This window comes from Pseudopipra pipra, chromosome 20, assembly GCF_036250125.1.
Source record: "Pseudopipra pipra isolate bDixPip1 chromosome 20, bDixPip1.hap1, whole genome shotgun sequence".
NCBI lineage: Eukaryota > Metazoa > Chordata > Aves > Passeriformes > Pipridae > Pseudopipra > Pseudopipra pipra.
The window spans coordinates 4,909,524-4,931,477 of NC_087568.1; the positions used below are offsets into that span (position 1 = coordinate 4,909,524).

Consider the following 21,954-nt stretch of genomic DNA (forward strand, 5'->3'; position numbering starts at 1 on the left):
CCAGCATGTCACACCACCCTGCAGGAGCAGAGGGTACCCAGAGGGGTCATATGGGGCTCCTCCACGGTGCAGGAGCAGAGGAGTCCTCTATACGTTGCAGGACATGGGGAAAAGGAGTGTCCCTTGTACCTTGCAGGAGGTGTGGGCTGGGCAGCCCATCTCCCCGGGGTGCATCCCCCAGCATGAGAGACTGGCCTGGGTGGGCATTACAGCCTGGTTTCTGCAGCCATTCCTCCATCTCCTGCAGCCTGGCCTTCAGCTGGTCAGCCTGCGAGCAGGACACAGGGGGACATGGGGGGACAGTAAGGCAGGGCAGGGGTTGGGGTGCTGTGCCCGCCTCGGCAGTGCACGGGCTGTACCTTGTCCTTCACCAGCCCGTAGCAGGCAGGACACTGCTGGCAGTGGGAGCTCAGAGGGTCGAGGAAGAAGTTGGCCTGGCACCGGTCACACTTGTAGCCCACGAAGCCGGGGCGGCAGAGGCAGGTGCTGTTCTCGTGGCACTGTGGGGTCACGGAGCCCAGCGGGGAGCAGTTGCAGGCTGCAGCAGTGGCAGAGAAGTGTCATACTGTGCCTGCCAGCCCTGCTTTAGGGACCGAGGCGCAGTCCCCACCCCCATTACCTCGGCAGCCCCTGGCAGAGAAGCCAAAGAAGCCGTGGTGGCAGCGGTCACATTGCCTCCCCGTGACACCTGGCTGGCAGGAGCACTGCCCCGTCACCGCGTGGCACTCGCTGTCACGCGACCCTGTCGGGTGGCACTCACAGCTGGCACGAGAAGTGGGGGGACATGAGCAGGAAATAGACCCAAAGACCAGAGAGCAGAGCCGGGGATACAGGGCCACCCTGCCCCTGGCAGCCCCAAGCTGTGCCCCACATACCTCTTGCACCCCACGGCGGGCTCCAGGCCATAGTAGCCAGGCTGGCAGTGCCCGCAGGCTCTGCCCGTCACGTGTGGGAGGCAGTGGCACTGGCCCGTGACAGGATCACAGCCCTCCAGCCCCGGGTCTGAACCGCTGGGGTTGCAATCACAAGCTGTGGGAGACAAAATAGCACCTACATCCCAGCACGGAGCTGGTGGACAGGACTGTGGGATGGGACACTGGGGCTGGGCCCCCCCTGCCATCAATGTGGAGAGTCACGTCCCCCCATCAAACAGGACTCCAAGAGGCTGAGCCCCTGCAGACCAGAGTATCTCCAGGGACAGATCGCAGTGGAAAAAGAGGACAAATCCCATTCCAGAGCATTTGGGGCTAACCTGGACTATCTATCACCCCCTGGACTCACTGGGCATCCCCCTTCCACCCTCTGCCTCCACTGCTGGGAGGATTTTGGCTGCAAGTGAGCTGTCCCCAGGACTGTACGTACGAGCACATTTCCCAGCAGGGCTGGGAGCCAGCGCGTCCCCGTAGAAGCCTGGCTGGCACCTCTCGCAGTGCTCGCCCATCGTGTTGTACACACAGCGCAGGCAGCGGCCAGACACGGGGTCACAGTTCCCCACGGCATTGAGATCCACGTTCCCATGACACTGGCAGGGTTCACAGGGATGCACAGGCCCCCTCTGCCCCAGGGGGTCCCCGAAAAACCCATCATCACAGAGCTCACAGCGTTTCCCTGAGGAAGGTGAAAAGATGGGGAGGGTTTGTCCGTGTCGGTGCTGCCCACAGCTCCCATGCCCACCCACCCCCAGCCTCACCTCTCTGCCCCGGGGGGCAGTGGGTGCAGACCACCTCCCCACTGCTGGGCACCTCGGTGCAGGGTGAACCTCCGGGGCAGGGGCACGGCTTGCAGTCATCAAAGCGCCCTATGAAGGGGTTGCCATAGAACCCGGAGCTGCAGCGCTCGCAGGAGGGACCCTCTGTGTTGTGCAAGCACTGGCAGTGCCCTGTGGGGAGAAAAACAGAGCTGAGGGTCTGCAAAAACCCAGCCCCGAATAACAGCGGGGACCGCGGGAGGGATGGAGAGCCCAGCGCCGAGTGTGGCACACAGGGTGCCAAGAGGGATGTGCAGCTCCAGCCAAAGGACCGTGCCGGGGTTGCACATCTCCAGCCAGTGCTCAGAACATTTTCCCTCTCTTCCTTGTCCTTGCTCAAGGGTTTTGGAGAGGACACGAGGGGACACAGCTGCGCAGGGACAAGGCAGAGCTGGCACAGGCAGCACCATCAGTGTGTGTGTGGAGGCTGTCGGCGCCTGCCATAATCAACAACACATTTCTCAGCAACGAGACACGTCCTTTCCAGCCTGTCATGGAAAACACAAGCAGCCGTCCCGGCACCCACTGGGGAGCATCTCCTCCAGGGCAATCCGAGCTGGTGAGTCAGCCTGCCGAAATCGGCTGTGAGGAGGAGAAGGAGGAGGAAGATGAGGAAGGGTGCTCAAGGAATCCCCACTTCCAGGCAGATGCTCTGCTTCACTAGGGAGAGGAGGAGCTACAGGGAAGATTTTCCCCCACAGTTTGTGGGGTCAGGTCATACCAGGAATGTTGCGCAGGAGGGAATGGGTGTTTTTTCCATATTCCCCACCTCCAGGCAGTCAGACAAAGGAAAAGAAAGGAAAAGCGGGTGGCAGGAAGAAGTGGAAAAATAAACTAAAGGAAGTGCGCAGGCTGGCAGAGCCCAGGCCAGGACATCAAAAGCCTGGCCCCGTCCCTGGGGATTGTGCAGCGGCGCCAGCCCCGGCTCTGTGAGATGAGGGCAAGTTTGCAGAGCTGCCACCACCCCCAGGAGCTCCCCTCTATCCAGGATCTCCAGGTAACAAATGCATCATTGTGTTTCCAAGCTCTTTCCAGCACTTGTTGGAGCTGCTGTTGTCTGCAGGGGATGGGGAGCACGGCAGCACCTCATGAGCCCCACAGGGCTCTGGTCTGCATTTCCTTGGGGCTGACAGCAGCAAGGCTGCTGTTGGATTCACACGGCCACCTCAAGCTCCATGGCAGCTGTTTGCAATCCTGCTCCCCTTCCCCATCCAAAGCCACCCAGACACTTTGTCTGGCAGCAGAGGTGAGTGACAGCACCCTGTGAACCACCCCAGACACAGCCATACTGCCCCAAAGACTTTGCTTTGGCTTTTTCCTCCCTTCATCTGCAGTCCCTGCTGCAGTCACACACCTCTGAGCTGGATCTGGAGGCAGAACAGGGCTTAGGCTGGCAGCACAAGGGCCAGCTCCTCCCGTGTCTTCCCACAAGCCTGGCACTGATGTGTTTTCCTGCTCTTTTCCTTGTTTCTCTGCTCAGGTCGACCCCCAGTTTGCAGATTCCAGGGCTGTGCCCAGTCCTGCTCCACCCATCGGGCAGCAATGCTGCCTGTGAGACCCAGCCTGGCAAAATCCTCTGCCTCTCTGCTGCCTTGACCTCTGCTCCCACACTCCTCTGAGGATGAGCACCCTTCCCTTCTCCTCCTTAAAGGTCATATAGTGCCATGAAAAATGCCCCTCTAATTATAAGTTACCACCGTTATTGCACTTCATTAATTATCTCTGTCTTTGCAGCTACAAACCCAGTCCCTACAAGCAACTCGACTTGCAAATTTTGGGTACAGCAACCCCCACCGACGGTTTCAGAACAAGCACAGACATGGATTTGTCACTCGTGCACGGGGTGAGTGGAGGGGCCAGGGGGTGCACACCTGTGAGGGGGTGACAGTCCCCGTGCTGCTTGCAGGCGCAGGGCACGCAGCTGACGAAGGGGCCTCCGAAGGGGATCTCCCGCTTGAATCCGGGCGCGCAGGACTGGCAGAACTGCCCGGCATAGCCCGTGGGACACGTGCACTCCTCCACCCAGCCCGCCCGTGTCCCCAGCCCAGGGCTGGCAGATGTGAGCTGGACCTCGCTCAGGGACAGCCTGCCTGCGAGAGGGGAGAGCGGCCTGAGGATGGGATGGCACATCCCATGCTCGGCTCTCTAATTCCTGCCTGGAAGTGCTCCAGACAGGCATAGGAGACACCAAAACACCTTCTGGAGAGCCCAGGGGTGTTCACAGAGAGGAGCCAGCCCCTGCTCCAACACACCCCCTGCAGTGCCTCTCGTTCATGAGAGTCTGCTGCTGCTTTGGTGTCCCCGGCTCATCCCAGCTTGGTCCCTGTGGGAATGTTGAGTGTAGACCACCCACCTCGCATGGGGCCGCGGCTCACACGGAGCCGGAGGGCGGTCAGGTTGGAGAGCAGGCGCTGGAAGCTGAAGGCTGACAGCAAAGGCTCTGCACCCTCCTCTGCCTCATGCAGCCTGTTGGAGAAGGAGCATGGGAGCAAGGACAGGGCCAGTCTGAGAGCCACGTGCTGCAGGACAGCTTGGCTCCCTGGCTGGGACCCAGGCACAGCGATGGGAGCACAGTTAAATCCCTGATGGGGGCAGGGAGTGGGGCTGAACCCCATAGCAAAGGGCAGCCCAGACAAGATCAGACACACTCTGCCCTAAACCCCACTGAGGTTCCCCAAAGCACTGTGACACGTACCTGAAGGTGACAGCTTGCTTTCCATGCTGGGGCTGGCTCTTGCTGCTGGGCATGGTGATCTTCATCCCCTCACCCTCCAGAACCAGCTGGACTTGGAGCAGAGGCATCCCGAGCTCTGTCCCTGTCCTGTTCTCCACTCCCAACAGCAGGGACAGGAGCTGCCCATAACTGAGGCGCTGGTTCTGCAGAAACTTCTCTGCAAAGGGAGAGAGGAGCAAAGTCTGTAGGACGTGGAGGAGCCAGCTCTGCTGGTGAAAGTCCTATTCCCACGAGCATCATCAGGAGCCAGAGTCACCCTCCTAGGGCAGTGCCAGCTCCAACCTGCCCTCCCAGGCAGATCCACTGTCCCAAACCTCCCCACCACCTTGTACTATTGAAACATGCTCAGCTCTGGGATGGAGCCCAGTGCCTCACACAGCAGCATAGCAGTGGGACACCCCATGAGAGTACCAGGGGGTCCTCACGGCAGAGCAGCACCCCAGGGACCCAGCACACACAGTACCTGGTGCACGAAAATCCACCGGCTCCTCTCCATCCCACTCGGTGAAGATCTCCCTGCCAGCCCAGTGCAGGGGCAGGTCTGTGGTGCCTGGAGCTGTGGCAGCCCAGCCCTCCAGCCCTGTGTGACAGCACACAGTGGCAACGTTCACCAAAGGGACACCAGTAAGGTGCTGCTTTCAGGGGCTGTGTCCCTCCTCCCCAGGCTCTCCAGGGTCTTGGAAGGGGCCAGCACTTTGTAACACCCTGTTCCACTCGGACTCTGTGCTCTCATGCACTAGAGGGTGGCCCTAGCCAGCCCCTATCTGTTTATTTTTTTTAGATTTGGAGGAAGTTATTATCTTTAAACTTTTGCCTCTCTGCCTGTGCTGCATTGCTAACATTACTGTGGGCTGGAGAGTGCAGGAAACCTAAAGAGAGATGCTGGAGAAACCCAGAGAGAGATGGGGCATAATTGCATTAAGTTGGTTTCCTTCAGAAGCCAGTTAAACTCTCCCCCATTCCCTAGGGTTATTTCTTCTAGCCCTGCAGGACAAACAGTTGGAAATCCCTTCCCAGCTCTCAAGTGGGCTGTGCTCAGCTATCAAATCATCCCCAGTTTGGACTCTTTCACCCAGGACAGGAAAATTCCATCTGATCCAGCTCCACTGTAGATTGGGGGGCGCTTTGGGGAGTGGGGCTTTAGGAGGGTGTCATGGCTACATCTCAGCCCAGGGCTTTGCTAAACCAGTCCCAAAAGGAAAAGCCCTAGATTAGCTGTGTAAAGGGTGGAAAAAAGGACTTGATTTAAAGCCTGGCTCTGTTTCAAGGCCGTGGAAGACATTCCAGCAGTACAGCAATTGGCAGCGTGGCTTAATTGCAATCAGGATCAACCCGTGCCTGGCGGGTTCGTATCCATCTGCTCGGCAGGGGACAGGCGAGGCAGACAGGGGGTGCCTGCCGTGGGTGCTCATCCCTGCAGGGTGCAGGGGGGGAGTCCTGGTGAGCAGGGACTTGCGGTGAGAGCTGCGGTGTCCCTGCAGCAGGGCTGCACACACCGGGATGTGCGGCAGATGGCAGGGTTTCCCCGAGCATCCCGCACACATCCAGCCCTGGCTGCAGCCAGGCAAAGAGCACCCCATCCTGCTCTCCCAGCCACCCTGCCACATACCAGCCGAGAGTGGGGAGAGGAGGGAATAAAGGGGAAAGTTCACAGCAGGCTCCATCCTTTTAGATTTTAACTTTCTGAGCTGTTTTTAGTGCTCCTGCAGTCACTGGTATTGTGGGGCAGCCATGCCTGGCCCCACAGCCCTCCCTGAGCCATGCACAGCCCCAGGAGCAGGTTGACATGGAGGTATACGATGAGGAGCCAGGGAGAGCCCCTCCATCCCCATGAAGCTGGGGGCAAAAGCAAAGGTTTAACAGTAAAATAGGGGCAAGCCAGAGAAAATCCCCACTGGCCATCACCACTAGTTAGCCATAAAGGGGAATGCTCAGCCCCAAGAGGGGTGCTCAGCCCAACCCTTCCCAAGCTTTTTTGGCTAGAGGTGGCACAGCTGTGCCTTCTGTTTCACCCAGGGCTTAGTGGTCGGTACCGTGGCTGAAGTCGGAGCGGATGTGAGTCTCCTCGTATCCATCGGCTGCTGTGCAAGCGGTGGAGTGGCCGTAGCAGAAACAGCTGGTGCAACCAATGGGGTTGTGGGGCTGCAGATTAAACCAGCCTGGCTGGCACCTGGGCACAGGGAGGAAATGGGAGCAGGTGGCACAGGGCAGGCAGAGCTGCAGGGAACCCAGGGTGGGACACTGGTGGCAGCTCCTTGTGTACCCGGTCCCAGAGGTCCAGAGGGATGCAGCCCCACAATCTTGCCACCAAGTCCTGTCACTAATCCCAGACTGGAAAGAGACAGTGGTCCTGTCCCCATCCCAGGGCCGTGGTGCTTACCTGTTGCACAAGTGCCCCTCCACCCTCTCCTTGCAGGTGCAGTGCCCTGTGTTTTGGTCGCAGGTCCCAACGCTGCCCGCTGGGTCACAGGTGCAAGGTCTGGATGGAGATGAAGGCATGAGGTGAGCCCTGCTTCCATCCCGCTGCTCCTGCCCAGGGCCAGGCTCCTCCTCACCTGCAGCCACCTTCACTGAGGCTGTGGTAGCCGTCCTTGCAGCGCTCACACTTCCAGCCCGTCACGTTGGCTTTGCAGAGGCAGGTCCCCGAGTTGTCACACTGGGGCTGCAGGGAGCCTGTGGGGACCCCGGCCAGCCCTGAGGCTCAACAGGACGGACTCAACAGAGACACAGGGTGGGAGCAAATGCGTAAACCTCGAGCTAGGGAGAACCCAGCAAAACCATCCCTCCCAGCTAACTCCAGCTGGGACAGGGGTTGTGCAGCCACAGCCCAGCTGGGCACAGCCCCACGCACCTGCGGGGTGGCAGTGGCAGGGCTGGCAGGCTGCCTGTGGCTCCCAGCGGTAGTGGTTCTGCCGGCAGCGCTCGCAGTGGGGCCCGGCCGTGTTGTCGCGGCAGTGGCGGCAGTGCCCGCCGTGCCCGCTGCGCCGGTACAGCTCCCGGTCGTAGAAACACTCCTCGGAGCGGCCGCTGCAGTTGCAAGCTGGGGGGAAGGCAGGAGAAGGGGTGAGCACCTGCGGAGCACAGGGCTCACCCAGGGGTTACAGCAACCTCCTGTGGGGTCGGATGAGCCGGAGGGGCCGCTTGGCTCAGCAGTGTGAGCTTTCGGCAATGCTTCTGCCACTGGAAGCAGAGGTGGGTGCAGCACCACGCACGGAGCAGATGGCTGTGCTCACGGGGTGAGGGAATGGGGAATCCACAGGGTGATGCTGTGAGGGAAAGCCCTGGGGTGCAAACCCTCCCTCCCTTACAAGCAGGTGCTCTCTTCCTGTACAGGAAGGGCAGGAGCCTCTGGATGAGCCAGTGCAGCACCAGTATGGCCACACACCTTGACCACAGAGACAGCCCGAGCGATACTCACGGAGACACTCGTTGGCAGCCTCGGCGGTGCCGCGCGCCCAGGGCCGGTCCTGGTAGAAGGGCTGGCAGCGCTCACAGTCCACGCCAGCCGTGTGGTGCTGGCACACACAGACCAGCTGCCCGGCCTCGTCCGGCGCGCACTCGCTGGCGTGGCCATTGCATTTGCACCTGTGGGGAAACCCCAGCACAGGGGAGCCTCTCTGAGCTCCGTGTGGGCAGTGGTGGCAGGGGGACAGTGGCCAGGCTGTGTGTGGCCCTGCCAGGCCGGCCACGGGGTGAAAGCAGCTCGAGGCTGTGCTGGTGTTGAGGCCGCCCGTGGTGTCCCTGAGGTGATCCCAGTCTGGCCAGTCGGAAGGTCACACGCCGAGGGTGGCCTGTGCTAACCAGCTCCATCTGCTGACCCCGAGCGTGGGACAGCAGCTGGGAGCGGTCCCAGCCCTGCTGCCCAGGGCAGACAGCTCCCTCCAGGATGGAGAAATTTCCCACTCGTCCCAGCTAGGGAAGGGCACGTGCAGCACAGCCCATGGGCAGCACCGAGTGGGTGCCAACTGCATCTCTGACCCACATCAGCTCCCCCTTCCCACAGGCAGCTGCTCCAGCTTCTCGGACTGTGTCCATGCTGACTCCAAGCTCCTCCACCAGCCTCAGCAGCCTCAGGCTGCGGCTCCACTAGAACCACAGGGACCCCTTTTGCCATGCCCAGGGACCAGCAGGGCCACAGGAGGAGCAACACAAGCCCCGGTGTCACTAGAAGCCATAGGGCTGGGAGGGGACAAAGCAAATAAAGCTGGTGGAACACGCAGAAGAGTTTGTGGGGAAAAGACCACCTTCCTGTACAACTGGGGAGGCTCCAGGTTTTATCACCCATCTCTGTATTTCCAGCTCTGGTTTACATATGGAGGAAGCCACATCTGGGCAGGTTTCCCAAAACCACAGTTCAAATAAGACTGGTGTGGAGCAGCTGCCCCAGCCCCACAGCCCCAGGAAGGTCCCCATATTCCTGCCCTCACCCCAATCTGGCTGCCCCTCACCTGCCACCGACTGAGAAGTCAGAGATAGCGTAGTAGTATGACTGCAGCACCTTGGGGTCCTTGAAGATGTCATCCCCAAATGTGTTGAGCCGGTTCAAGGAGATTAGCAGGTCAGTGACTGTCACCCACTCCTGCAGGGGACACAGGAAATGCACCTTGTCAAGGGGTTGGGGCCACCAGCTCCCAGCTGGGACTCATCCTGCACCTTTCCCTACAGGGATGCTGGGCATCACCAGTGCTATTACCCCACGTGGGTGCAATAGCGCTCTCAGTCCCCGGGGCTCCATACACCCACCCCCTCCCGCCCTGGCAGCACCTGCAGCGCGGGGCTCCCATCGAAGTTGTAGGCGCTGGGCCGTCCCTCGAGGGTGGAGAAGGCCACGTTGCCCCCACTCAGCGGGGAGATGTCACTGAACTCATCAGTGCAGAAGGCCACCTGCTCATCCTCCCCCGGCCTCAGGTACTGCCGCGGCCGCTTCCCGTAGGTCTTCTCGCAGGATGCACTGTAGTACTGGAAGGGCACCCAGGGCCCCTCGGCGTGGCTGCGCTTGTAGATGGCAAAGCTCTCAGGGCGGCTGGTGTGAAACTTCAGCCGCACGTAGGTGATCTCGTAGGCTTTGCCTGTGGACAGACCCACCGTGCTGTGACCCTCTCCAGGCCTCCCGATGGGCACCACCAGCCTAAAAATTATCCCAGTGCCCCATCCTGCACAGCTGCTGCCATCCCGCTGCTCCTACTGCATTGTCTCCCTCTCCACACCACAGCCAGAAGAGAAGAAATCACCATCCAGCTGCCCTTAACCAGCTCCTCCATGATGCAGCTCCATCCAGCTCCAAACTGGTTCTCACCCCAATGCAACGCCCACCCCTTGAGTGGGTGCACTGGTGGATTGTATAGGCAAGGAGTCACTGCAAATCCAGGCTCTATCCAGCAGCAGGGAGGAGAGTCAGGCCCACAGCACTGAGAGCGTCCCCAGGGCAGTGGTGCCACAGGGATGGAGAGTTGGAAAGGGTCAAGGCCAATCCCTTTCCCAGGGATTCCCAGGGAGCTGCGTGCCAGGACCCAGCCTCACTGCCATGTTTGCTGGGATGAAGACAAAGAGAGGCCACCAATCCCTGGGGCAGCCAGCGAGCTCTGAAAGCACTTGAAAGAATTAGCAGAAAGGAGAAGAGAAAACACCAAAGTGAACATCAGACCCTCTTAATTGCCAGAGATGAAGGACCAGCTCAAAGCCTGGATTGCTCCATAACAGCACCACTCCTGACAGCACAAAACAATTAGCTGCAAGGTTTTGGCTTTATTTGAAAAGATAATGAGTTGGGAATGTTATAGGGGTTATTCTGGGACTAGGAAAACAAGCCTTTAATTGGGCCCATATGAATACTGTCGCGTATGTGCTGCGACTGCTGCGGGGGAGCCAAGGCAGTCGGCTACCAGCGCTGGGAAAAGCAGCTGCATCCCATCAGGGATGCGGGGAGCGCCCGGCTCAGTGCCTGGAGCTGGGGACAGACCCGCTTCCAGCCCACCCGGAGGTGACGAGGGCCAAGAAGGGTCTGCAGCCAGGCTGTCCCACCATTGCCACGCTCCCCTGTGCCTCTCCCCTCCCTCTGGGACCCCTCCAGGCTCATGACAGCAGGGGTGCCCTTGTCCTGCACCCCGAGCAAGGGGGGGGACGCCTGGCAGGCGCCGGTTCCCAGACAGCAGGGTCCCAGGGGGGATGTCTACCAAAACAGCGAGGTCAGGGCCATCACCTCCCAGAGCTGTTTCCTCTGGGAGAGGAAGGGAGCTCAGTGCTGTGTCAATAAACAGCCTCTGCCCCAAGCGGCCTCGCTCGAGGGGAGGGGTCAGCCAGGCTGGGGGAGCCCCATTTCGGTGCCTCCAGCCGGGGTGGAGGAGACTCACTTCCCTGTGGAATCATCCTGAGGGAGTGTGTGCTTATTCTAGACAGGTTTTTCAATCAGCCGATTTCTACTTAGAAAAACCTGAACAAAGTGTTCCCTTGCCTCCTGTGGAGCCTGAACTGCAGCTCATACAGCACTGGGGGCTCCAAGAGGATTTTAGAGAGAAGCCTGTGGGACAGTCGCACCACTTACATGTCCCCAGCCATCTCCAGCCCCGCAAAACCTCAGCACTGGGCTCCCGTCCCACAGGAAAATCAGAGGCAGAGTCACAGACACGGATGCTGCCTGATCTAGACACTCTAAAATGAGCCATTGACATTCAGGGAGCTTCCTGAGGAGCCCTGATGTCTGTTGCCTTCGCAAGCCATGGATATTTTGGGTTCCTCCCTGACGTCTGACAGAGCAAGTGCAGGAGCCACGGACACTTGGGATGATCGACCTGCTCTGAGTCCAGTGCACTGTAACGGCACGGCTGAAATCTCCCAGGGAAGAGAGGTTTAAAGGAGGATAATCTAGTTAACGCCAATCAACAGCACGCAGGTAAACACAGCTCTTGTCCAACTCATTCCATATCTTATTTAATAAGCTCCCCAGGTAACCACTCTGGAGAACCTACATGACGTGTGTCTGAGCAAGACAAGCAGGCTGAGGGGACACATTGCAGGGGTTAAAACACCCCATTACCCGGTGGAGCTCACGAGCAAGGACTCATTCTGGGGAGGCTGCAGGGCCAGTTAGGCTTTTTCTTCTTAACCCAAGTGAAAGCATTAAGGCAGCAATAAAAAGGTCTGCAGCTGGGACAGAAACAGGGCCTGGCAGCTCTGGCAAAGTCAGACAGTGACGTGCCAAGCACCAAAATGGCACTTTTTAGCCCAGAAAGATGTAGGAGCCATGCAGGAGAAGGGGACATTTGCAGAGAACGCTCCAGCTCAGGAAGGGCCACAGGGACTGGGTTGGAAGATGAGCTTGGTGCAATTCTATAGCCTTGGCTGTGTTAACATAGACACAGCAGGGTGGGCACAGGGACTGGACTTCACAGGAAACCCGAGTGCAGGGTCCAACAGGCACCACAGACGAGCCAGGGAAGAGCTGGAAGAAAGGCAGAGACTGGGAAGCAAGCCCCGGGGCCTGTGGAGCCCGCACATGTCGCTGCGCCAAGCTGGGATTGGTGGCCACAAACTCGCCTGGTGGCACTTTCTCAGCCACACAGGCTGCACTCGGGTGGTCTGTGCCCCAGGACACCCACAGATAGATTCGGGGCAATCTGACAGTGGACAAGAGGCCGGCAGATCCCCTCGGACAGGGCTGGCAGGAGCGGGAGCAGGGATGGCAGGTTCCTCCGGCATCGCTTCTCATGCCCGGCGGGGAGCCCAGATGTCCTCCCGCTCGCAGGGGGCTGGGAAAGCGGCGACCTCCGCCCAGCCGGGCAGAGCCCGCGTCACTGCCGGGGCAGGCACGGACCCTCCACCGCCACGGCGACCCCAGCCAGCCTGGGTGCCACCAGCACGGCTCTGGGCCACACCAACACTCAGTTGTCCCCTTACCTCGCTGGGCTGTCCCCTTATCAGCTCCAGCCGCAGCCCCTCCACTACCCCCCTTCGGCATGCAGATGGCAGGAGACTGCAGAGAATGAAGATTTTACAGCGCTGGCCAACAGCCAGGATAGTTTAGATGGTAGGAAAATGTTATAAAACCTTTTTAAAATGCCAGGCATGCCCCGTGGGTTTTAAGCACCCTCCAAGCAGGCGGCTTGCACAGTATTTAAAACACAGAGGGGCGGATTCCAGCTGGGGAAACCTACTGGGACTGCACGATGTGTGCAGAGCTCTGCACCCCGAGATATACTGGGCACCCTCAGCAATGCAGGGGGTGAAACGGCAGGGGCTTGGCACCCGTCGTGCTCACTCGTCCTGGGCAAAGCTCTCCCAGGGGTAGGAACCACCTACCTCCTGCTCCACAGACCTCCATAACCAGTAAAAAGCAGCCGGGGATGAAAAGAAGGGCAGGCATCCCGGTCTTGGAAGGCTGGGAAGCAGCACAGGCAGGCATAGCCGCTGGCATCTTCATCCCATGAAGGACCAGGGCTGATGGACAGGGCAGACCCTCCCTGGGTCCTTTCAGTGCTTTGCAGAGGGCACCTCCCTCCTTGCACCCCCTAAAAGACCTGGGGAAGGTCCTGTCCTTAACTCAGCACCAGCACCAAGAGCTACCAGATGCAGGAGCATCCACCCTTTCCCCCCCATCTCTGCACCCAGATCTCGATGCCCCCACAGCCGGTGCCCCTCACCAACATCACTGCTGGCACTTACCGAGGTGGAGGGTGATGTTGACGGAGTTGGGGTGCTGGATGCCGAAGGCCATGGACTGGCTCTGCCACCAGGTGCTCTCCTCCTGGCTGTGGAAGTCGGTGAGGAAGGAGGCGTTGTGGTGGAGCCGGGGGTCGGCGGCATCGCAGCGATGGCACAGGGCGCTGTCGTGGCGGGTGCCCATCTGCAGGCAATAGTCCTCCGGGGGCGACCCGCACGTGTTGGTGGCCCGGGCGGCCCGGCCGAAGGCGGCGTTCTCGAAGACGGGCATGCAGCGGCGGGGCTGCCCCCGGGGGTCCCAGCAGGCGGGCGAGCCCCCCGCCCCCAGCCCCAGCCCCAGCAGGGCCAGCAGGCAGAGCCCGGGAGGCCGTGCCATGCCGGGGCTCGCCTGGCTGGACTCTGAGCCTCCTCCCGATGGCAAGGCGGGAGCAGGCAGGACGGGATGGGATGGGACGGGACGGGTCCCCTTACCCGGCACCTCCTCTCGCTCCGAGGTCCATCTTGTGGAAGCTGCTGGGAATGTCGAAATCTTCGTCTGTGAGCCAGAGCTGTGGGGTTGGTATCACCGCAGGCCATCCTCGTCCTCAGGCTGTGGGGATGGGCAGGATAGGACCCTCCAGTGGGATACATCCCGGCCCCGTTGCTTTGGGGATGGGGGATTTGCACCTCCAGCTGCGTGGATGGAGCAGAGCTCCTCCATTTCTCAGCCCCAGGAACATGCCTCACCTGTAGCTTTTTTCCTTAAATTGGTGGTGGTCACCACTTTTCTTGCAGCCCCAAAATCAAAAAGAGGTGAGTGAAAGGCTTTGGAGCAGACCCAGCACCCTATTCTCCCCTGACACTGATTTATGGGATGCCAATGCTCCTGTACTCACACCAGCCTGGCTGGGTTGTGGGTCTGCAACACTCCCTTCAATGCCTCCACACCAGCACCCACGAGTGGGGGTCCCATCTCTGCCTGCTGCCATGGACCAGCCCAGTCCCCTTGACCAGGGTGAGGGCACATCCCTGTGGAGATGCCTCCACAGGGTAGCAAAACCCAATCATCACCATGCCTCATTAACAGCTCTCAGCTAATCCTAATTATAGTCTGTGCCAAGGGAATCCCTCTGGGGACCATGGCACCTTCCAGATTTGACTCATGGGGGCAGGAGGGTGACAGCAAATAGGGGGAGAGGCAGACTGGCACAGTGCCATGCCCCTGGGCAGACCCTTCCCCACACTCCACAGGAGGTGTGTTTGCAAAAGAGAGGTGCACAGGGGGAGCGCTGCCTCTGACTCCCACGCTGCTTCACTGAGCTGCCCACAGGGGCCTTGGAAACTTAGCTCTCATTTATAATTTAAGCTCCCTTCTTCCCCTTCCCTTCCACTCTTATTTATTTTATTCTCCTTCCCCGTACACACTGCGGGAGAAAGCACCGGAGGGGAGCTGTGAATCAGAGTCCTGGGCAGCGGCTCCCGCAGCAGCGCCGTTTCAAAGCCCCATTATCATATATTGACCCAGGCTCTGACAGCCAGAGCCAGCCCCGCTGGGAAGGGTGAATTTCCCAGCACTGAGGAGCTCTGCAGCAGCTGCCTGGGAATGGGCGGCCAGTGGCAAACACACTGTCAACCTCCAGGGAGAAGGAGAAGGGTTTTCAGCTCAAGAGTTGCCCCGCACATCTCTGCCACCAGTTTTAAGCAGATTTGCATTCTGCAGGGATGAGGTTTTCCAGATGTTTTGCTTTCCACTTGCTGCTGAGGCAAGGAGATGCTCTCTTGTGTCATGGGTTTGCTTCCTCCTCCTTGGATGTTACACACACAGAGGAGATGATTTCCCTGCCCAGGTCATCCCCTCTTGCACAGGGGTCCATGTTAGAGAGTGATGAGACCATGTAGTGGGGGCTTGGTCTGTGCCCACGGGATGTACAGTGGATTCAGGCAAAGCTGATGAGCACCCCAACCTCACCTCCTCCTCCAGCACAGCCCACCCAGCATGGGGGGATGGCCCACAGGGCCAGGGCTTGATGGCAATTGGTGGTGACACTGCTGTGCTCAGCAGTGGTAATGCTGCAGCTGGAGTGGGAGCTGCACATCCCTAGACGGATTCAGCTGCACCCCGGGCTGAACGAGCCCCTCATCTTGTCAGGTGCTGGGCACAAGTGTGCCTCTTGCCTGCACAAGGAGATTCCCCTTCACATCTAATGTTACTCTGCAAGAGAATGGCAGGAATGGCCCCCACAGGACACACCTTCCTTGCACTGTGATTCCTACCAGGTTTGGATGGTGGCTCCTCACAGCAAAACCTTCAAGCACCTGTGCCATGGGTGAACTTCACCCCTGGATATGAAGTAGAGCTAAAGCTGGATATGGAAACCCCTTGTCTTCCAGGGATATGGATGATCTTGAACAAGAGTGTCCTAAGAGTGATCAGAGCTGGGATTTGCCCCTAGCCCAACTGGTGTAGCAAAGCCCAACCTCACCTGAAGTTCTCTGTACCTGGAGAGACTTCACCTGCTGCCCCAGGACTTTGGTCCAAGTGTGGCAGAGACGTGGTGACCAAGTCTGTGATGACACACCAACCTGCCCAGGAGCCTGGGATGAGGGGGACCTGGAACCCTGCAAGGGTTAAAAGCCGTGGAGGCGGAGAGGAGAAAATGTTCTTCTGATTTGCTTAATGAACGTTAATTAAGAAGACAGAAGATAGCAGATTCCTTCAGGGTAGAGATGAAAGGCCCGTTAATTAAATCGGGAGAGCAAGGAGCAGGGCCGACTGATCCTTCTCGTGATCAGACCTGACAAGGCAGGCGTGGGGCAGGAGCGAGGTGTGCCGGAGCCCACAGCCCCCCATCTCCCACAGCCCAGCTCCAGGCTGGCAACACGGCCAGGTTTCAACAGGGTGCACAGGACTGGGTGCCACCACCCACTTACCTGCCCCCATCCACCCCATGGAGCTGTGTGGGACCTGGGTTGGTGCCCTTGATTCCACTTGCATATGGAGTGATACTCTGAGATGGGCACACCCTGGTTTCCAGCAGAACCTTCTCCAGAAGGGATGAGCTGACCTTGCTGTAGCACTGGTGAAGACAGAATGGCCAGTGTCTTCCTGAGGAAGAGGAGGAGAAGGAAGTTTGGTCACTCAGGGGTTTGCCCCAGGTCCCAGCACCGATGGGAGCTGGGCTCAGGTTAAACAGGAGCAGGTCAGAAAGGCACTGGCCACCACTTTGTGCCATGGAGGGACAAGGCTCTGGGATGGACACCTTCTCCCCATCCCTGGCTTTGAGCACACAGCCTGCCTCTCTCACAGAGTGGGCAGCTCCTACCACAGGTGATTTGCCAAAAAGGGCTTTTCTGCCCACAGCTGAGACCTGGGAGGCTGTGGCACACTAATGGGATTCTGCTGGCAGCTGCTGCCTCCGCACCCGCACTCCCCGCCAGCTTTCAGCACAAGCTTATTTTTAAAAGCAGAGCAGCTCAGCATCCCAAATCACAACCCAAAACTGCAGCAGCCCTACCTGGCCTGCCCCTAGACTGTGACCAGATCCCTCTCCCATCCCATCCTTTACCCTGGGACTGGAATGGGGGTTGGAGGCAGGTTCAGCTGCACAATGCCAGGAGCATTTCAAAGGGCACAGCCACAACACTCTGCCACTCTCCCAGCACACAGAGGAAGGGACATCTGGGGTGATGGGGTGCTCCTTGTTAAAACTAGCAGCCTCTTGGGCAGAGGGGAGGAGAGGGCAGCTGCCAGCCCACCCCCTAACTCTGCTCACTGTGGAAAAAGACCCCATGGAGGGGGAATGGGATGTGCAGCATAAATAACGGCTGGAGCTGCTCTCGTGTGCACCGGCTTATTTTGTAAACCTGAACTTTGCAAAATGTCACAAAATGGAGAAATGAGAGGCTTGGGATGAGTAAATCTCTATTAGAAATTCCCTGGGATGGCAGCAGTCATGTTCTCACTCGATGATGGCACATTACAGCCCAGCCCGGCTCGGGGAGCAGGGTCATGTGTGGCGCTGATTGCAGAAAGTATTTAATTAACACTGCTGTAAATACAGCGCTAGTGATGCCAACCAGACCACGGCGGGGCAGGATGCTGCTGAGCAGCAGGAAGTTTTGCCAAGGCAGGCGGGAGAAGATGAGGGAGGGCAGAGAAAATCCAGCAGATTTTGTCCCTGCCTTGCCGCAGCCCTTGGGGGCATCAGGAAGCACAAGGAGGATGGGACAGTGACACTGCCACCTGAGAGGGTGTCCCCTGAGCAAGAAGGCTTCACCATCAGTGCCCAGACAAGTAGGGAAAACCCATAACTGGGAAACAAACTCTGTCCCAAAACAATTGCCAGGATACATATCACAATTCTCTCCCCTGATGCACAAATGGTTTAGAAGTCACCTTTTCAGAGCTAATAATCCCCAAATTCTCTCAATACCTGGCAGACAGTAAAAATAGTAACATCTCAGCTTCACTCATGCATGACTACAAGCTCATCATCTCACTGATGAGCTGAATGACACCAGATCTGACCCAGCCCAAGGACACAGGGTGACAGATGAGCCATTGCTGTCCCCAGAACACACACTTCACCCATCTCATCAGGCTCAGGAGGTCAGGGACCACAACAGGAGGAAGGGCTGGGTCAGAGTAGGACCAGCCAGCTCCAGGCACAGCCAAAAAGGCCCTTTCACCGCCTGAGCTCATCAGCAGCTTAATGACACCCGCTAAAAAGCTTCAAAGTCCCTAATCACTCATCATATTACGGCTGCTCACGAGTGAGGCCAACCAGTACAAACCTCCTTGAAGCCTTTCTAATTAATGAGCAGGAGCTTAGGCTCTCCCAGCCCAAAAGCAGCATCTCAGATAAAACCAGCAGCCTCCTGCCAGCCCCGACCCCCTTGATAAACCCCTTTAATGGGCTTGTCTGCATCACCTGAGGGCACCCCATTGGCTAAGGAGGAACATCTGTCTGTCTGTCTGTCCTCCCCTGCCTCCCTGCTGTGGGTGGGGAGATGTCCATCTGCCCAAGCATCCATTGTTCCATCCATCCATGGTATCCATCTGTCCCCGTGGAAGCCATGGGATGTGCTTGCCGTGGCTGCCCCTAACCCTGTGCCAGGTCTCTGGACATGTCCCCTGCATATCCCCGCCCGCAAGGTGCCCAGAGCATCCCCTTCACCAGGAGGCTGGGTGTCAGCTGAGCAGCAGCAGATGCCACCAGATGGTCACCACAACCAGAGACCCTGATAAACTGATAAGTGGGAGGGTGCTGGAGCCCCTCATTTCCTAAGTGATTCCCTGTACCAGTCCCGAGTGGAGTGAGCTCGGGATGGTGGCACTGAGCTCCTGCCCACAAAGCCCCCGGGACCTTTGCAGCACTGGGACACCTGCATCAGCTCTGCCACAAAGGTTTGTGGCTGCTGTCACCCCCCCAGGCTCTCCCCTGAGAGGGGCTGAGCACTTGCAACTCTTCACAGTGATGGTTTCTCAAAGGGCCTTGGAACAGCAAGCTCAGAAAGTGCTGGTGATGGGCTCTCAGGGGGCTTTGGAAAAGCAGGCTTAGAAAGCACTTAACCACTTTTTGAGCCTGCTTTTTCAAAGATCCCCAAAAGCCCATCGCTGTGATGAGCTGTGAGTGCTCAGCCCCTCGGCCTTCCCCTTCCCCCTCCCTCCCGTCAATCAGAGATGCTCCAATACACTCTGTGACAAATAAGTTGCTGTGGTACCTTTGACTTTAAAGCAGGAGAAATAACTCCTCTATAACGTGAGCTACCGTGTCTTTATATTCCCAAGCGTGTCTCCCGGGATCGGGGCTGGGGCTCTGATTTAATATTCTCATGGAAACCAGTGCCCTCATCCAATTACCACGGGGATTTCGGTGCAGTCAGCAGCTAAGCTGCCGGTAGCCCCCGGCATGGGAGTGAGCCCTAAGGGGGACCAGACCCACCGTGATCTGGCTGGAGTCACCCCAAAACTGCTGCGAGGGGGGTCCTGAGTTAATTTAGCACCCCCAGACAGGGGCTGTGCCAAGGACTTAGTTTAGACTGGGAAGCGCTGGGAGAGAGAACGAAAGATGAAGCATCGCTCCAGGCGGCAGCAGAGAGCTCTGTGGGTAACATCCCTGGAGATTTCCACTTACCGCGGGAATAAAATCCCTCTGTTTCAAACTGGAATGCCTGCTGCTCCGCATCCCCCTCCAGCCACGGAGCCTGGATGTTCCCTGGTAATCCTGCATCATTTATTTTCATTGGCTGACAGAAAAAAGTGCCGTCAGAAAAGCACTGTTAGCTGTGCTGGCTGGCATGGAAAACGTTGCTTTAATTGTATTTTATTTGGCAATAAGGGAACAGAAGCAAGAACAAACCCTCCAGATATCTCCTCTCTCTCCCCATTTAAAATTTCAATTTGGTGATTTTATGACAATGTTTCTGATAAAGCCCAACAAAGCACATTAAAGTGAGATAAGTGATTTATCCTTTTCAGTGGCACATGATCTTTGGACACATTTCCCAGTCTATAAATATTAAGATAGTTAAAAAAAAAGAAAAACCCAAAAAACAAAAAACAAACACAACCAAACTTGTTTGGGGTTTTTTTCATGTCAACTGTTATTTTTCAAAGAGCAAACTCACTATTTTTTCCAGCCCTTTTTTCCATGCTTCTGATCTCTAAAGGCAAAACCAGGGAAGTATTGGACATCCAAACCAAAAAGCAGCCTCACTCCCTCCAGCCCTGGCCTGGGCATCACACCATCTCCTGCTGTGATTTTACACTTTCAAGGCCATTTTCCTTGAAAATTTCCCTTCCATCCTATTCCCAAAGAAATGGTGTCATTGATTTACTCTTGAAAAGGGAAGAAGAGGCTGGCTCGTGCTCTGATGCCAATGCCAGCTGGGAGCTGCTCTAGCTGGCCATGATTTGGAGGTTCCCTGACCTTTTCCCAGCACCTCCACAAGTCAGGAGGATAAAACCTTCCAAACTGCCACGACATCAATGCATAAACCTAAGGATTTCTCTGTGCCACCTGGAATAAAAAATTCTGAGTCTTGACTAACCAGCCCAGCTCAGTTCTCCCATCCCGAGCATCCTTCCAGCATCCTGCAGATTTATTTGCTGCACAAAGCCCTGCTCACACCCAGCGTGGCAGTGACGCCTTCAAGGCACCAGGTGTTCCACATGGTGCGGGGGGAGCTCGGGAAGGGGTTAATGGGTGGGCAGAGGCAGTGCCGGGGAGTTGCTAGGAGACTTGGGGCTTTAGGATGCTGGATGTGACGCTCAGCCAATGGAGGAGGCCTCTGAGGAGTAAATCTGCTAATTTGGGTGTCGATGATTGCAGGGGTTAGGGGTGGATGTGGGTGCTGAGCAGGGCTGACCCTGACCCCCCCTCCTCCCAGCCCCACACCGGTGCTTTCCCATCCTGCTCCTGCAGTTTCAATTAAACCACTGAATTAATCTCTTGCAATAAACTCAGCTGCTATTGCAGTTTGCTTTGGGATTCATCATCACTTTTCCAGCAAATACAGCAATTAAACAGAGAGGTCTTGGTAGCCTGGCAGGGAAAGCCGGGGTTCCCCCAGGCTGATGGCTGGGATCAGGGTGCCTGCCCCCCCTCAGGGATAGCTTTTGTCAGCCCAAAGCCCTTTTAGGGGCTGCTGATAACGATGGAGCTGGGGGAGGCACCGCTGCCCCCCCTCACCTGCATATGCTCCTCCAGATGGCCCAGGCTGCTGCTCTCCATGTGGGAAAAGGTTTTAAATTAAAATCTTCCTTGTGGTTTTTGGCGATTTTTGGCTGGGCTTTTTTCCCCTCACTTTCCATTGCTCTGATCCATTTGCCATCATTAAGTGTAGATGGAACATCGGCACAGTGGAGTGGAGGGGGGAGGAGGGTGGGCATAGGGTGGTTTTCAGCCAGGGTCCTGCCCTGCAGGGGCAGCCATGCACCCCAGAACGAGCCCCTCTCAGGCCAAGGTCAGCTCCAACTCCCCACAGCCCTCCTTGGATGCCTGGAAGCAGAATCACTCCTCTCTGGAGAGCCCCTGCTGAGCCCCCAACCAGCCCCTCTCATCAGTACCAATGTCCCCCTGTGCCACCATCCCCTGTCCTGCCAGAGGGGTAGGAGGGTATCTTCAGATGTCCATCACTCTGGATATCCATCCCAGCAGGATCTGACCTGGCTCTGCTCCAAACCAGAGCCTTCTACCTATCAGCTCATGCTGTCCCCTCCGCCAAGCATATGGCCCCTGGCTTTGCAGGGATGGGATGGGGCAAGTCACAGCCTTCCCTCAAAGCCCCATGCCTGGCAGAGGAGCAAGACCCATGCTGGGGCAGGATCTGGCCCCTCCAGGGACTCTGGGATGCCAACTTTTCTCAGAAACAGCGGATTACAGCACATCAGCTCCGATCAATACTCTGCTACGGCAGAAAGCAAAGGGAAAAGAGGAACAAAAAAAGGTTTCTCAGTTGCAGGGGATTTGGGGGTTTTGTTGTGTTTGGAGGGAGAAAAATAAAAGCCTGAGAAAGGGCTGGGCCAGAAGGGTCAGAAGGTGAACACAGCAGCCCCCCACTCCCCTGGGGCACTACTGCAGGGTGGGACTCTCTGTAACACGTGGGGTGCCAGGGAAAGCACATGGACATGGGGTGGGCATGGGGTGGGTACAGGGTGGGCATGGGGTGCTCCACTCTGCCTGGTACAGGGGGTTTGATTCTTTCCTCCCCAGATCAGGGCATCCACAGCAAAACCCTCCTGGCTTCCACCACGCAAGCAGGGCAAAAGCTGGAGGAGAGGGTTTGGCAGAGGGGAGAGAGAAGAAGAGATGCTCAGTCCCTGGTCTGGTCCTGC

General features: G+C 57.8%; 1 protein-coding gene across 1 annotated transcript in view; it reads right to left on the minus strand.

The window, feature by feature from the left end:
* Positions 1-21,954, minus strand: part of LAMC3 (laminin subunit gamma 3) — a 31,218-nt gene that overhangs the window by 5,651 nt on the left and 3,613 nt on the right. Inside the window, exons 2-22 of the mRNA XM_064676875.1 lie at positions 19,253-19,364; positions 16,047-16,221; positions 15,599-15,734; positions 13,140-13,725; positions 9,246-9,550; positions 8,930-9,060; positions 7,900-8,066; positions 7,333-7,521; positions 7,037-7,154; positions 6,862-6,960; positions 6,515-6,651; positions 4,945-5,061; positions 4,443-4,638; positions 4,101-4,213; positions 3,619-3,837; positions 1,691-1,879; positions 1,363-1,608; positions 876-1,029; positions 620-762; positions 360-538; positions 130-268 (exon numbers count right to left, since the gene is read on the minus strand). Of these exons, the coding sequence (XP_064532945.1) occupies positions 130-268; positions 360-538; positions 620-762; positions 876-1,029; positions 1,363-1,608; positions 1,691-1,879; positions 3,619-3,837; positions 4,101-4,213; positions 4,443-4,638; positions 4,945-5,061; positions 6,515-6,651; positions 6,862-6,960; positions 7,037-7,154; positions 7,333-7,521; positions 7,900-8,066; positions 8,930-9,060; positions 9,246-9,550; positions 13,140-13,512 (3,214 nt within the window). The 5' untranslated portion in view covers positions 13,513-13,725; positions 15,599-15,734; positions 16,047-16,221; positions 19,253-19,364. The remainder of the gene's footprint in view (positions 1-129; positions 269-359; positions 539-619; positions 763-875; positions 1,030-1,362; positions 1,609-1,690; positions 1,880-3,618; positions 3,838-4,100; positions 4,214-4,442; positions 4,639-4,944; positions 5,062-6,514; positions 6,652-6,861; positions 6,961-7,036; positions 7,155-7,332; positions 7,522-7,899; positions 8,067-8,929; positions 9,061-9,245; positions 9,551-13,139; positions 13,726-15,598; positions 15,735-16,046; positions 16,222-19,252; positions 19,365-21,954) is intronic.